Here is a 15,041-nt window from a genome sequence, read left to right as displayed (position 1 = left end):
ATGGCTGTTACCTTCACATAAAAAATTAACCAGTAACTTGAAAATGTCAAAAAGCAGATGAAGACAAAACATCACTACAGAGGTGCAGTGTATGAAACTGTATTGGCACAATGGTAAACTACACAGTCACAAGTCACATTGCCGAGAAAAGAAATCCTTGTTGCAGTGCATGGTTCAGTCATGCCTGGGTTTTCCAGAGAACACTGCAGATCCTGAAACTACTTAATGCTGGAAAGTACATTGGAGTTTTCTGACTTGCCCCAATTATAATTGATCTGTGGCAATTTATACAGACTGGATATATAACTGGGATATTTTGCCCCCTCCACTGTTTTCTTTGTTCTCTTCCTTCTCTCAGTCCTCATTTTCAGCTAACATGGTACTGTTAGCTGAAAATGAGGACTCTACTCATTCTACTCTGTCTCTCTACTTCAAAACGTGTCTGTGTTCCCTGAAAAACTTCTGATTGCAGTCCCACAATGAAATGCTCTGAAAAAACAAAATCCATGTCTGCCAAACTAACTTAAAATTCTTGGTTAGCTTTAGCTGGGAGATAAAATGTTCAAAACATACGCATCTATGGGTCTCTACATGCAAGGTACATCCATTGTAATGTCAGAAGAATGTTTATTGTTATTTTTGTTTACTCTTTGATTTCTTTACTATTAGCCTTACAGCTATCTTACAATATCAGCATCCATTTGTTTTCTACCACTGGCTTTCAATGTTCAGAAAAGAGAAAAATTGGGTTCAGTGAAAAACTCTTTATACCTGCACAGATTGGGTACATTGACTATTTTCCTTTAGCTAAGAGACATTAGATATTTTCCTTTTAAGCATTAAACATATTACAAATTATTTCCATGAATACTAGTTTAAAAAGAAGGAAAAAAAATAATAAAAAGGATTAAGCCTCTAACAAGGCATTTGACTAGAAGTAAAACTCTGAAGTTAGGACTTCAGAATGATGATTCACACCTTCAGCAATGCAAAATTGTCTGGAGGTTCCATACAAATATAGGGGGGTAGGGGCTTGTATCAAGATCAAGACCTGTCAATATTTACGTGCCGTGCAAGAAATGAAATACCACATGTATTATGTAGCACCTTTCCAGAAATTCAGAATTAAGAATTGTTGTAATGGGCATTTCAAAGTACCATCTGAGGAATGCTTTTAAGGATATTCTTGCCTTCACCCCCCCCCCTTCCAACCCTCCCAAGAAAAATCACTTTGAATAGCGATTTAGAGTCAAGTAGCTACAGCATTCCTTTCATCATTGCTGGAGACCTAGTTATACAACAGTATACCAACCAAACAATGCATAAAAAATATAAATATAATAGGTCTATTATATAGGTCTAAAATATCTCCATAAAGCCATCAAGACAGAAGAGAAAAGCAATGAAAATTACAGATATTTTAGTGGGTCTCAGCAGATAGAACCTGTTATTGTATTAAAATCCACAGTCCTGATTGTGATTTTTTTTTTTTTTTTTGTAGTTTTTCCATCAATACCCTCAGCAGTGAATGCAAGGAAATACTTGCACTGATATATCAAATACTCTAACATGCAAAGAAAATTTCTTAATTTATCTGAACCCTTGCTTGAAATGTATATGGGGATCAAGATGAAGTGTAAAGCCTCACCAACATGATATAAGTTCAGAGTAAGGAAAGATTTACTGAGTCCTATAGTTAAAAAGGTACTGGCAGAAAATGCTTTTAACAAGAGACTAGCATAGGGTTAAAGCCAAATTTTTCTTGAACAGATGATATTTCAGATGGCCACACTATTCCAGATGCATCAATTTCCTTGAAAATCCAATCCATATATGTGCATATGCTGTGCTGGCAGGAGGACTGACTGAAATGGCCAAAACCCAAGAGCTAATATTCTTTTGGCCAGAATAATGCAATTATTATTTTCCTAGCTATCAGTCTAAGCATACAGAGCCATCTGTTATGCAAAGCAAACATACACATCTCAATTACAGAAAATGCAGTTGCCTTGACAGAATTTGGATTACACCACTAACCAGGGCTGTAAAATTTGTTTTAAGCTAGTGTATAATGGATGCCTTTCAGGAGTTTCCTAATTAGCATTTACCTGCTTAAACTAATTATCCATCCTTCTTCTTTACTGGCTTATTAAACTTTGTTGGATACTATGCATAAAACAGATTAATATGAGCATAAGACAATAATAAACATTAAAGTTCTGATTCTTTACTGTATTAGCAACATGGTAGCACACTGATTTCAAAATCTGAGATTCCTGATACCAACTCCCAAACAGATTAAGGCAGGGATTAAAGTCTATTACAAAACGAGGGGCTTTAATGAGAGACAAGAATACGGATATGAGTTAAAAACAGCTCTGTTTCCGTTTCTATTATTTGGCTTGCTAAAGCCAGCACAAAATAACAATTACTGAACTTATTTTAGCCAATTGCTCACACTTTTTTTGAGGAATTAATGAACCTCTATTCTGATTCTCACCAGATAATATTTAAAATTAGTCCTTTTCTTCAACAAAAGTTAAAATTTCTCATTTTGTTATTGTTGAAGCACAGCAAAACTAATAGTTACCAGTGATAATAGTTGCCTTGTCTTAGCAGTATGGGTACCAATTTAAAGGAGCTGAAATAAATATTATATCAGATTTTTTCTCCTCTGGGTATCTGCAATAGAAGTAGATATCTTACCCTGAAAATCATCATGCAAAATGTTTCTGCTGCATTTCTAAGCCCAAGTAGAGAGAAGCTATTCCGCCTAAATATGTGTGATGCAGCAGGTTTAGGAATAAGCATCAACAAGCAAATTTCCCTCTGTTTTTGTCTCGTCTTTTAATCATTGAAAAGCAGTTGTCAACAATAACATAAGAAAAACAACTACTATACATATATATATATATATATTTTTTTTTTTTTATATTAGTGAACATTTGCGGAAGCGGCAAAATATGTCCTTGTTCGAACCCTTCCTGCAAGACATTTTAATGGTCTCTTTCAGCATTTCTTGACTCCAAATGACTCCCTGTCATTGTGTCAGCTCCCTGGATAATGCAGGGTACTCCATAAACATCCAGTAATAGGACACAAGGGAAGTACTATTAGCGTGTCCCTTTCCTATCAGGTACAGAGGTTTAAAGTTCAAAACAACCGAGAAAAGAAACTTCATTTGTTCTCAATAAATTAATAATGACCCTTCATGGCAAAAAGTTTTCAGGCAAAGTTTATCTTATTTGAATGTTCAATGCTGGTAGACGGGTTTTTCAATTACATCTCAGAATGAACCAGATGCAATTCGAAAAAAACTAATTCAATAATCCATGCAAAATACAGAAACCAGGCTATTTTTTCTCTTAGAATGATAAACAGAAGAACACATTACACACAAGTATACTTTAGAACTGAAAGCATGTACTTACTTGGGACAGGCCTAAATAGATGGAGACAGTTTCTGAAATGTACAAAAATTTTCCTTCTTGATTTAGTGCAAATACAAATCCATCCAGTGACTGCAGAGGAAGAAAAGAAAAGTGAATAGATAATTAAAATTCCAAGTTCCAGACATAAATGGATTCAAACAAAGGCATCACAGAAAAAAATTGTGCAAAATATTCAGATTCCTGTGTTTTTGATTTGAATCATTAAGACAATTCCTTTACAAAATTTACATATTAAAAATCAACATATGATTATACTCCAAAGTTCAAGGACTTACTGTCATGCTTACATCTGCCATATACTATACAAAATTATCTCATTTGCATATAGAAGGAATATGGAAAAATAAATTGTTCTTCTATTTTATTTTTTAACAGGAAGAAATAAATAAGAGAAACAAATAACCTTCCAATCAAACAGTACGTACGAAGATCCCCCCAGACTCTGCAGAATCAAAGCAGAGAATTTTCACTTACAAAAACTGAAAAAGATAAAATAAAATTCTACCATAATTCAAATCACTATGGACCTCAATAATTTGTTAATTAATTGAGGATTACATACACATACACACACACAATTTTCCTTTTGTGAGGCAACAAACAAAGCCAATCAGCAGATTACTGTCAAATATGTTTACAGCTTAGGTCTACAGAAATGTTATGAATTTCATCTCTTTGGTGTAAAACTCTAGATCAGATTTTATTTTGACAGGTTCAGGTCTTTGCATGCAGTTTCCATTGCAACTGCAAAAATCCAAATATGACTGCACAGATTAATGCATACCTTTTGAAACATGACTGCAGTTAATAAACAAAGGACTATATTCTAAACTGACATGTGGAGTAAATCACTGCACATCAAGATGAAAATATACCTCTAGGAACATAAGCAAATCTTCAATAGGAAGAAACTGTGTTTTATATAGTATATGTTTTATGCTTTTTATGAGTCTGATTATTAGAAAAAAGAAAAAAAAAAAGTATTTACTTTAAAAAAGTAAAATCAAAAAATCCTAGAAACTGCAAATGCTAAAATAGCTCAGGGAATAAGAAACTCCCCAAACATTAAGATGAGCAAGAAACAAACCCAAGAAGTCCCATTTTGCTTTGGGACTTGCCAAAAAGTCCCAAAACATTGCTTTGACATAAAGGTAAAGCAAAAATATAACTGTACCATTTGAGAGACCAACATGATTTTGGAGGAAAAAAAAAAAGGTACCCAAATTTGAAGAAAATGTGACAAGTCATGTACTTTTTTTTGTTCCTTTTCACATACAGAACAGTGATTTTTTAGGCTTTTTAATTTTATTGATTTTTCTGCTCCTTGATTAATTTCTAACACATTGCTAGTCAGAAATTGTCTTTGGGAAGTGTTCTCCCCTTTCTGATATAGTTGGTGGTGAAATTAGTTCAAATGTGTTTTCTAAAAAGAATATACCACATATTGGAATACAAACTCTTGCTGCATTAAAAAAAGACTAATTTATATTTATGAATTAATAAAAATGTAAATCTGCATAGATTTCCTTCATATAAAAACATTTATATTATGCAAGCCATTTATGGCCTCTTATAAATCATCATCATTTCTTTTCAAATGATTAACATCAGTTCCTTGAATTTTAACATCAATAACAGGTGGAAAATTTGGAACAGTGAAGTTCAAATTTAGATCTATACAAGGACAATCAAAACCTTTGATCTCCCCAGCTATGTATCATTTCTTCCGCTGCTACCCACTTTCCCTGTCACAGAAAGACCAGAAGAGTAAATCTTTAAGGGTCTTGGTTTAAGTTTTCCTGATACTCTGTCCCATGTTCCTCTGAGGAAATTGGTTTAATTCTCTGTTAGAAGACTGTCACACTGATTCCCTGGCCACCTATATATGTCCTTACTAGAACGCCATTCTCCAAGAGCAACAATAAATTGCCATACTGAATCAGACTAATGGCCTATCAGCAGTGGCTGGTCTTCCTGGATCTGTCAGTGTGTAACTAGGTGATTGAAAATAGGGATTTGAAATACCAATACTGGCTATGTAGGTAATGACAAGCCTACCAGAAGTTTCTTTCTAACCTCAGGTTGTTACACATTGGCATGGCCATGACAGGTGATATTCCCTGTAATTACTTTTATAAGTAATGTGCTAAACACTGTTTTTTGGAATCACATTATCTTGTTGGTTCATTAATATACTGAAGATATACTGAAGAAAGAAATCATATAAAAACAATTTTCCTCATATCTCTCTATCTCTCTCTCTTTTTTCTCTCTCGCTTTTTTTTTTTTTTTTTTTTTTTTTTTTTTTTACATATTCAGGCTTTTAGTTTGCGTGGTCCCCTTCCTCTTTTACTGGAAAAAGGGTCCACACAGTTTCAGCACATTTATGATCTGTTCTGTTTAGTACACTATATCACTGTGTAATTATCTGGCATAGAGTTTTGTGAGAACAGCAAAAAATAATTCTCCAAGTCATTAATGGCTGTCATGCTTCTTTTTTCAGTAAGCACTATTTTATTTAGAAACTCAGTCTTCCTAATCAAACAAGTTGGTATAAAGCTTTTAACACTGATTAGGCATAATTGTTTTCCTCACTGTTGTCTTGGAACTGTGTAAAACCAGTTTTGCTGGAAACAATATAAATAAATTAATCTCAGGTCTACACGAGCAAAAAGAAATTACAACTTTCATAGTTTAAATTTGCAGTCACCAGCAACTGGGAAGAGTCCTGAAGTCAGAAATGTTAAGCAACATCATTCCCTTCTTATTTTTCCATTTCATCTACTCCAAATCTTTCCTTTCATTAAACAGTTTTAATTCTTTATCCTGTTCATCTGCTTCCTTCTGGGAGACTATTCCTTACTCACCTCCTAGTTTCACAAGTGAGGTACAAAGAAGGCATCACTGATAGATTGGCAGGGAGAGTGAGCATACCCGCTACTCCTTTGGCTTCATGCATGACTAGTCATTTCCCACATCACAAAATCACTTCATTAACCCAACTGAGGCTACTATGTGGTGGTCATGCCTTCTTTCTCCATTTCCTTTCCTTGCTCCCTGAAGTTATGTTTCAGTACAAATACTGACATAATTCAGGACTTTGCTCAATAGAGACAATTTGACAGATTATTTAATTATATTTTGAAAAAGCCACTGATTGATAGCTAATGGAACAGCTAACTACTTCCATGCCCCAAATGCAAAGACATTAGAAGTACTAAGCTCAAGTGCTCATACAAAAGAAAAATGAACATAAAAAATGGGGAAGAAATGGCCACTGTCCAATACAAGGCAGTTCCTCCCACCAGTATGAAAGGGCTGAGATGGACCACTTTTGTGACAATGTTGTTGTTCCTTATACAGGTCAAACAGTAGTTCTGAAGGACTGTCTCATTCGTTATTCATAGGTATTATTTATGAATATTTATTATTTAAGTAATGCGTGTTGAAATTTTTCAATTTTTCATAAAGCGTACGTCCTTTGTGCATGCCAAGAGAGCACCAGACTTCAGAGAAAGGTGGCAGACAACATAACAAAGGTTATATTATATACTGAAAAAGAGTATATGATATCATTGTACACTACTTATTTACAAACAGTTTTGTTTTAATGAAAGATCTTTGGAAGCATTATTCATACTACATTTGTATAGCTAAGAAAACAATAAATGTGAGAAGCGTACTGGGTTTAGTCAGTTTTTAAGACCCTTTTTTAAACTGAGCACCATAGTGTCATTTCCTGCTGGAATTTCTGAACAGTTTTACTGTTCTGTTCCACAGCTCTGAAGTTATGATCAACTATAGAAATAGTTGAATAGAAATAAGTCCTGAAAAGGCAACCAGTATTCATTACATAGCTGGTTTTCATTGGAAGAGCATATCAAGGTATAGCATCTTCTGTTAGGAAAGTATTATTGGATTCATTTTGTTTTTATTTTTTAAAATGAGGTTGATTTTCATAAACGTAGTGCTATCCCATCTAGTGTGATACCTTAAAAATGGTAAGGGTGACCCTACCTGTCAATTTTAAGCACAATTAAATTTAAGGAAGACTGGCAACTTCTTCTTTAAACCTACTCTTACTGGTTATATGCAAATCGTGATTAAAGCTGAAGCTCCCCAGTACTTCTGATTTCAGAAAACCATTATATATTATGCTGTTTCAATCACCACAGGTTACTTTTAATTTATTTTTTATTTTTTTTTAAACTGCCCCACTGTTTTCAACAGGCGCCAATTAAGATTCTGGGGTCAAAGGGTTAATTACTTCTTCTTACCCACTATGTAGAATTTTCTGATTATTAACCAAGGTTGGATTAAGATGAAAAAGAACCGACACAAATGTTAATGCTCGCCCCTCCTTGAGAAGATTTATCATAATACCGTGCTGAAATCTATATGCTTTCTTTCAAAGCTGGTAGAGAATGAAATCTTAGAGGAAACACTAAAATAAATGCTTTAAAGACATGCAACTATCTGATTTATTGAGCTGGTTTTCTTATTTCTGAAAACTGTTTTAAACTAGAGAGACAGGACTGATATAAGATTTCCTTTGTCACATACCAGCAATTAAATGTGGTAGACATGAAGGAAGTGAGACTCAAATGTAAAAGTCACTACCTACAGCATCTCCGAATAATAATGCCAATAATTATAATTTATGTCCTCTGACATCAGAATAATATGAAAATGTAAAACACTGGATTTTAACCCAAAATACTAAGTGTCTCTTACAGCAGTTGTAGAATAGTGAGGTTATTTCCTTTCAGGATATGAAACCCACTGTACCACTTTGACCGAATATGTGCTAATGTATAATGCATTGCACTAAATGAATTTATATTTGTCAGAGGAATTTTGTCCCTGCTATTTTTGCATATTCCCACTACAGACAAATTTAATTCACTGGGGTCTTACTACAGTGTCCTTCTGGAGAATATCCTCATATTTCATACTATCCATGAAGTCCCTAATTCCTTTTAGTGTATTCCAACACTGCAAAAAACCCTGTTACACTGACCTAAACTCCAGTTAGAGTGAAGAATTACCAGTAGGCTAGGTTATTTTAATGACAGATTATTTTAAACTAAGCCTTCACCATCTGTTCCACCCCCTAATTATGAATGCAAAAAGAACATATTTCACAATTACATCAGTAAAAAGTAAGATATACATGATTTAAATGCATGCATGTGTTCTTTGTCCAATGCAGCATGCATCTGTGATGTTTTTCTCACAGCTCAGGCTCTGATAGGGGCTGAGGTAGGGAGTACTCCCCCTGATAAAATAGATTAATTGATATACTAAACTTTTTCCTGGCAAACAGATCATCTTAATTAGAATTTTTCACTGTTATGACATAATGATATTATAACTGGAGCTAGGCATTAATTTGAGGACAAAGCCTGTCACCGATTAAACATACAACGTTCAATAACAGCAAAAATATTTTACTGTTTCTTAAATGAGAGGCAGTATAAGATGCAACTGACACTTACTAAAGCAAATAGTCCCTCTCTTGCAATAAACATATCATTACATAATGTATTTATTGTGTTATAGCATGGCTTAAGGTCAAGAACAAAACCATAAGTTTCATTTCAAAATGGCAGCCATTCTTGGGCAGGGGTCTCATATTAAATGGATGGTACAAACAGCAGCTAACAGAAATCGGATTCAATGCTTCAATGCCCATCCAGTGTGCTCTCACTATTAAGACATCAGAGTAATAGCCTCCAGCAACACCAACATACAAAAGCATAGGTATTTAGGCAGAAAATCTGACCTTGGGCTTTCACAAATAAGTACTGTGAGACAACTAGAGTACTATTCTTGGAAATGCAATTTTATATGCAATATACTTGATACACCAACAAAAATGAATGATTGAAGTTTGATCATCTACTGACTTACAAAAATTTCTAAAAGCTTTATTCCTCCTCTTTAGTCTTATTAATACCTTGCAAAGAACAACAAGAAGAAAGCCTGAACAAAATAAAAAGGCATAGGGCTTACTGCAGTGTTCTTCGGGCTACAAGCTTTTTACTATACTGTAAGAATACCAACAAATAGAAAATTCTGTTTTCAACTCTCATACCACTGCCATTTTTTAATTACAGTCCACCATAATGGTCCTATGGTTATATGACCATAGACTCCTTGAGAATCAATGACACATATTTGGCAAGAAAGCAATGTTTATTTGGCAAGAAAACAACTGCAGGAAAAAAAGATGATGCAAGAGTATGAGCTTAAAGGATGTGGTTGGAATGACTGTGATGCCAGCTTCCTAATTGGTCATCTTTGTGCTCTTTGCTCGTGTGGGCAGGATGCAATTTATGACAACAAGGAAGTGCCAAAAATAAACGTGTCAATAATAAGATCTGTTTTACAGATCGAAGCCAAGAAACAAAGGAGTAAAGTTACTGATTCCTTTGATGTATCTTTCACAAGACTTTCAGAATAACTGTGTTTATGTAACCAAAGCAGAAAAAAAAATGGTAGGTGCAGATTTACTACATTATTAAAATAAATAAAGAGATTCTGTTCCAGATCAGAATGACTGCAAAGTATATAGGAGAAAAGTTTCGAGGCAAGAATAATGTTTGAAAGCTGGCAGCTAGGTTCTTAAGGTATACTCCCAGGTGTATTCCCTGATGATAGATTGACAAATATCAGAGATGAGCCTGAGAATCACAGGAAGATTACAAATCTCAAAGTTATGCTAGTTCAAGGAAAAAAAAAAAAAAAAAGATCAGGAGTTTGACAATTTTTATATGCAAAAGCAATAAATGACTTTAAGTGATCTCTACCTTGTTGACAGTAATTTATTTATTTTTTCTATAAGGGCACTCTATATTGCTGCAAAGTCCCAAGCCATCCTGACTGTACAGATGAAACTGCACCATGAGAGCTATTAGACTTGCTGAAAAGTTGGTATCACAGTAGGGGGGAAAAATATCCTTAGGTTATACTGTAACACTATTACCAGAAAGAAATAGAGAGGCTCACTAATGTGAAAATAATAATAATAATAATAATAAAATCAACTCCAGGACAGAGAGCTTGGATTTATTCACCTAGTTTGTCAGAGGATAATTTTTTTTGGCCAAACCTTTCATATAACATGTAGAGAACCATATCAAAGCCAAAACGCAGATAAGAGCAACAAAATTAAGTGAAATAACGGAAGCCAGATGATCTTTAATTATCTCCTTGAAATTTTTTGGTCAAGTAGTTGCACTGTTTTGCTATATCCTCTATGTCTCTGCTCATTATTATGCTTCTATTTGATTAATAGATCTAAATTACTGGGATAAACTGCTGAAATTCTTCGTGAAAGTTTTCATGTAGAGACACTGATGTACTATGAGAGAATTAAACAATTTGTAGGAAGTGGTTCAATGCCTTACACAGTAGAGTGCTGGTATATCTGAAGTCAGTCGGTGGAGTAGGTAATTTTAACTTACATGCTAGGCTTCCGTGGCATTAAGATTTTAACAGTCTGATGATCTGCTACAATTCTTGAATCTGCTTGAATTGTTTTTCACTCCAGTGATGGGGAGTAGGCAACCTCTCTTGAGTAAAATATTTTAGAAGGTGAGTAGTACCCACTAGCAAAAGATAGGAAGTAGGAGTTTACTCTCTTTGCTTCTTTTGGAACAGGTGGGAGACCATAAGTAATCTTTTACATGCAACCAAAATAATTTTAAAGAAATTTTATTGCAAGAAGATGTTCGATAAACTGTGCATTCCCTCAGCAGTTTCCAGCCTGTGGTTTACAATCTGACTGATTTCAACCTGAATTTTTCAATCTGAAAACTGAACTACTTAACGGTCTGAATAATCTGTGCTATTCAGTCTGAGCAATTTCAGCCTGAGCTGTTTGAGGAGATCTGTGAAAAGCAACTAAGAAAAGTAAGCTTACTATGTACAGAATTAAATTCTCCACACAGCATTTAAACCACCAGTCGACAATTGTTGGGATCTACTAGTACAAAATAAAAAGACAAAAAACCTCTTCTCATTGGCAAATGCTACTGTTCATTTTCCATTCTTTTGCATAAATGATTCATTACTGAACAAAAGTACTGATTTACGTTAGTATATGCTATACTAACTACTGTTAAACACATCTGAAGTTAATATCTTACTAGGCAGAATATTTATCTTCTCTTTGCTATTCTCTTTTCTGGTAGAAGGGATATATATATATATATATATATATATATATTAGTGTAAAGAAAAGGAAGAAAAAGGACTCCTGAGGGAGGAATTCAAAACTGTTACACTTAATTAAAATTCAATTTTGTGGGAGTTGTATATTAAAGCATTGACCTTTCATCTTCATGATGCCAGTTCCCGATGAGCTCCTACCCTTCAATTATATAGGATTCACAGTTTTGCTTCCAGACTGTTTGGACAGTAGACTGTAGTGCCAATAACTGCATACCATTTAATACAATCAACTGTACTATTTGGGATAAGAATTTTAATACAGAGATTATGTTATATATATCTTACCCTGAGAATGTGATTGTTTCAGGTCAGAGTTAAATGTACATCTGGCTGTGGACTGGCTTTGCTTTGAATGCATAGAATCTGAATATCAAGTTGTTTACGTCCTTTGTTGGTGCAAGTATTACAATCATATATGCACTTGTGCACCAAGAGGTGCTGCCCTGAGGACTCGATACTGTAAGCACTTGCATATTTACCTCCACAAGTGCCAAAATCAAAAGAGTGAACTGACTCAGTAAATGGAGATATTATAAATGGTGGGTCTTGGTAGGATGAAGACTAAAACCCCAGATCTGCATCTCAGACTGATCACAGGGCAAGAGACTGTGGGAATCTAAACTGAATGGAATGTAGTGCTGATATAAGTGCCTATACAAGCACAACTGACTGTGGGAGCTGCAAGTATTATTATGACGACATTGTTTCCAAAGTAACAAGTTTAAAGCCCTTTTGTGTTATGTATGAGTATTTCATCTTAGATAAGGTCCATTCCAGATCACTCATATTCACTACATACCTGCCTGTTTGATAAGCTTTTCTTTTAATCTACACAATCGGATACTAAATGAAAGTTAACAGATAAAGCTATCCAAGTATTTATTGCCTAAAAAAGTAGGTGGAAAAACATAAATTATAGGGAAGAATTTGTGATATAATTAATTGTACTCTTAAAATAACACCTGCACTCATTGGTGTTCAGATGCTCTGGTGATTGATCCTGACAATTGGCTTGCTAGAAATAGCCCTCCAGCCCAGAACTGAGTACATGTGTTCTTACTTGCATCACACAGTTTCATATACATGTATATGAAGCAGCAGAGAGACTGTGCTCAGGGAAAAACAGGATGAGGGGCTTATGTTTAGCATCTTTAATCTATTAGAGGGCAATACAGATAACCAAAATAGATTTGAATGAGAAATTGAGTCCTTTACCTAGCCTATCATACTGATTTATACTCTTCTTGAAATAAGAACATGTTGAGAATACTTTATAGACTTTAGAATACTTTATAGACAACAGAATACAGAAATAATAGGATCACAGGATATTAAGAACAAATACAAAGTCCATTCAATCCAGCACCATTTCTAACTAACCCCTTAAAGATACATGGAAAAATAAATAAAACTCTGTGTTCTTATCTTCAGCCTCTTATCCCCTGTTGTAATACAAAGAAGTCAGAACCTGGTCCTAATCAGCTGAGAATTCCTCCAGCTGTCATTAATCCTAGTAACAATGCAGGAGATCCATTTTCTATACCGATTCTTTCCTCCACTTATGGGACTGTGTAGCAGTTCCATAGATGTCCACTTTGAAGACTTCTAGGATCCATCTACAGCTGGACTAAGTTAACGTAGCCGTTTGCTGAGCCAAGACCAGCACAGAAATCCCTCCAGGACTGTTACTATTGATTCCATAATCCTGCAACCCTTGAAATAAAAGGAATCTGGACTGCCATGAACAAAACCTTTCAGTTACTAAAACTGAGATTTAGATAGGCATGAAAAAATAAACCTATATCCCTATGAAGTCTGGCTGGTGAAGTGGTTCTTCCAACTTTGACATAGTTTCCTCTGCCCTACAAGTCTGTCTGACTCTACTAACAGCATTCTAATCCATGGATAGTTTTTGCTAGATTTCACAGTAGGCAGAAGTCTTGGCAAAATTCCTCCAAGTTCATTGAAAACAGACTGATAATGCAGAAAAGATCCTCCTGTAGCCTTTGCAGCAGTAAAAGCTGGACTATGAGTTCCTATAGTATTATATACCACATAATTTACATAGCAGAGAGACCTTAAAACAGCCTGAGCACTGAGAAAGCCTCAGCCAACTTACACTTCCTTAAACACAAAAGTCCATAGAAGACAAAATGGAAGTCTACTGAAAATTCTCTTGTGATATTCTGATATCCACGGAAGAGCTGGTTTCCATTTACTCAACTGTGGAGTTAAGAGCAAGGAACATAGGAGTACAGCAAACATGTGGAACTAACAGAAAAACAATTTATTGAAACCAGTTAGAGACTTCATTAATAATAGAAGTATTTCAGAAACTGTCCATTACATCTGCATTCTACACAGTAAAGTCAATATGTCTATGCTGGATTGCAGCATTTCCTTCAAGAGTTTTGAGGTTAGACTGTATCACTCCAGAAGTATATTTCATACAAAAGTGGGAAGGTGCCTGTGTAGGTAAAGATAAGTATGGATTTTGCTGTTTACTGGTTCATTGCATAAATTCAAGCATATCAACAGCACAGAACAGCTCTTTCAGTGAAGAAGATTTACATTCTTTTATAAATACAAGTTAATATATTGTAGCGGCACCTCTGACTGCTGTGATAATTAAGGGTCTGTTTGTATTTCCATAATAAAACTCTGTTTTCTAGGGTGGGGAGGGGTGACTGGGTTTGTCCATATACCACCAGCAAAAGCCAGAAATACAAGGTTTCAACCAAGATCATCTTTTCTCTCCTTAGAAAGGCAGTTTCACAGTAACCATGTGAAAAAATTCCCCCATATTTTTACCACATGGTTTTATAGCACAGCCCTAAAGTGTCATGATATGCCCTTAAGGGGGTCCCTGGACCAGCTGCAGCTTAAAGTAACAATAACCTGCTCATCACAGGGTGCTCAAAATTTCCTTGACACTGCAGAGTACAGGAGCTGTCTGTTTTGCCAATAATCCACTCACCACATTACCTAAAGAGCCCCAAATAAGTCTTGACAACACCATCCCTATGCTATTTATTGCACGTGTCAACAATCCATATGTTGTATCCCTTGTCCTGAGTAGGAACTGACATGATTGCTCCGCACTGTTACTATTGGTTTCACTCCAATTTGTAACAAACCTGAAGGTTAAAGTTTGTCCCTAAGACAACAGTGGTAAAATTGTCTTCAGCTATGGAACTGATGAAAGAAGACTCCTCTACTCTTGCCAAATGTTAGCATCAATTTCTTTTTATTCAGAACCACCCAAAGTAAACTAAGGAAACACTTCTAATTTCTTCTAATTATGTTTAAACACACAGTGCAAGTATAATATCCTAGCTTTCCCTGCTGCCA

The 15,041-nt window shown here is 35.0% G+C and overlaps 1 protein-coding gene across 11 annotated transcripts in view; it reads right to left on the bottom strand.

Moving 5' to 3' along the window:
- Positions 1-15,041, bottom strand: part of NPAS3 (neuronal PAS domain protein 3) — a 613,181-nt gene that overhangs the window by 182,115 nt on the left and 416,025 nt on the right. For all 11 annotated transcript variants that reach the window (XM_038179119.2, XM_038179121.2, XM_027458865.3 and 8 more), the window contains one exon: positions 3,432-3,521. In XM_038179119.2, the coding sequence (XP_038035047.2) occupies positions 3,432-3,521 (90 nt within the window). The remainder of the gene's footprint in view (positions 1-3,431; positions 3,522-15,041) is intronic.

This window comes from Anas platyrhynchos, chromosome 5 (assembly GCF_047663525.1).
Source record: "Anas platyrhynchos isolate ZD024472 breed Pekin duck chromosome 5, IASCAAS_PekinDuck_T2T, whole genome shotgun sequence".
NCBI lineage: Eukaryota > Metazoa > Chordata > Aves > Anseriformes > Anatidae > Anas > Anas platyrhynchos.
This window is presented reverse-complemented; position numbering and strand designations above follow the sequence as displayed.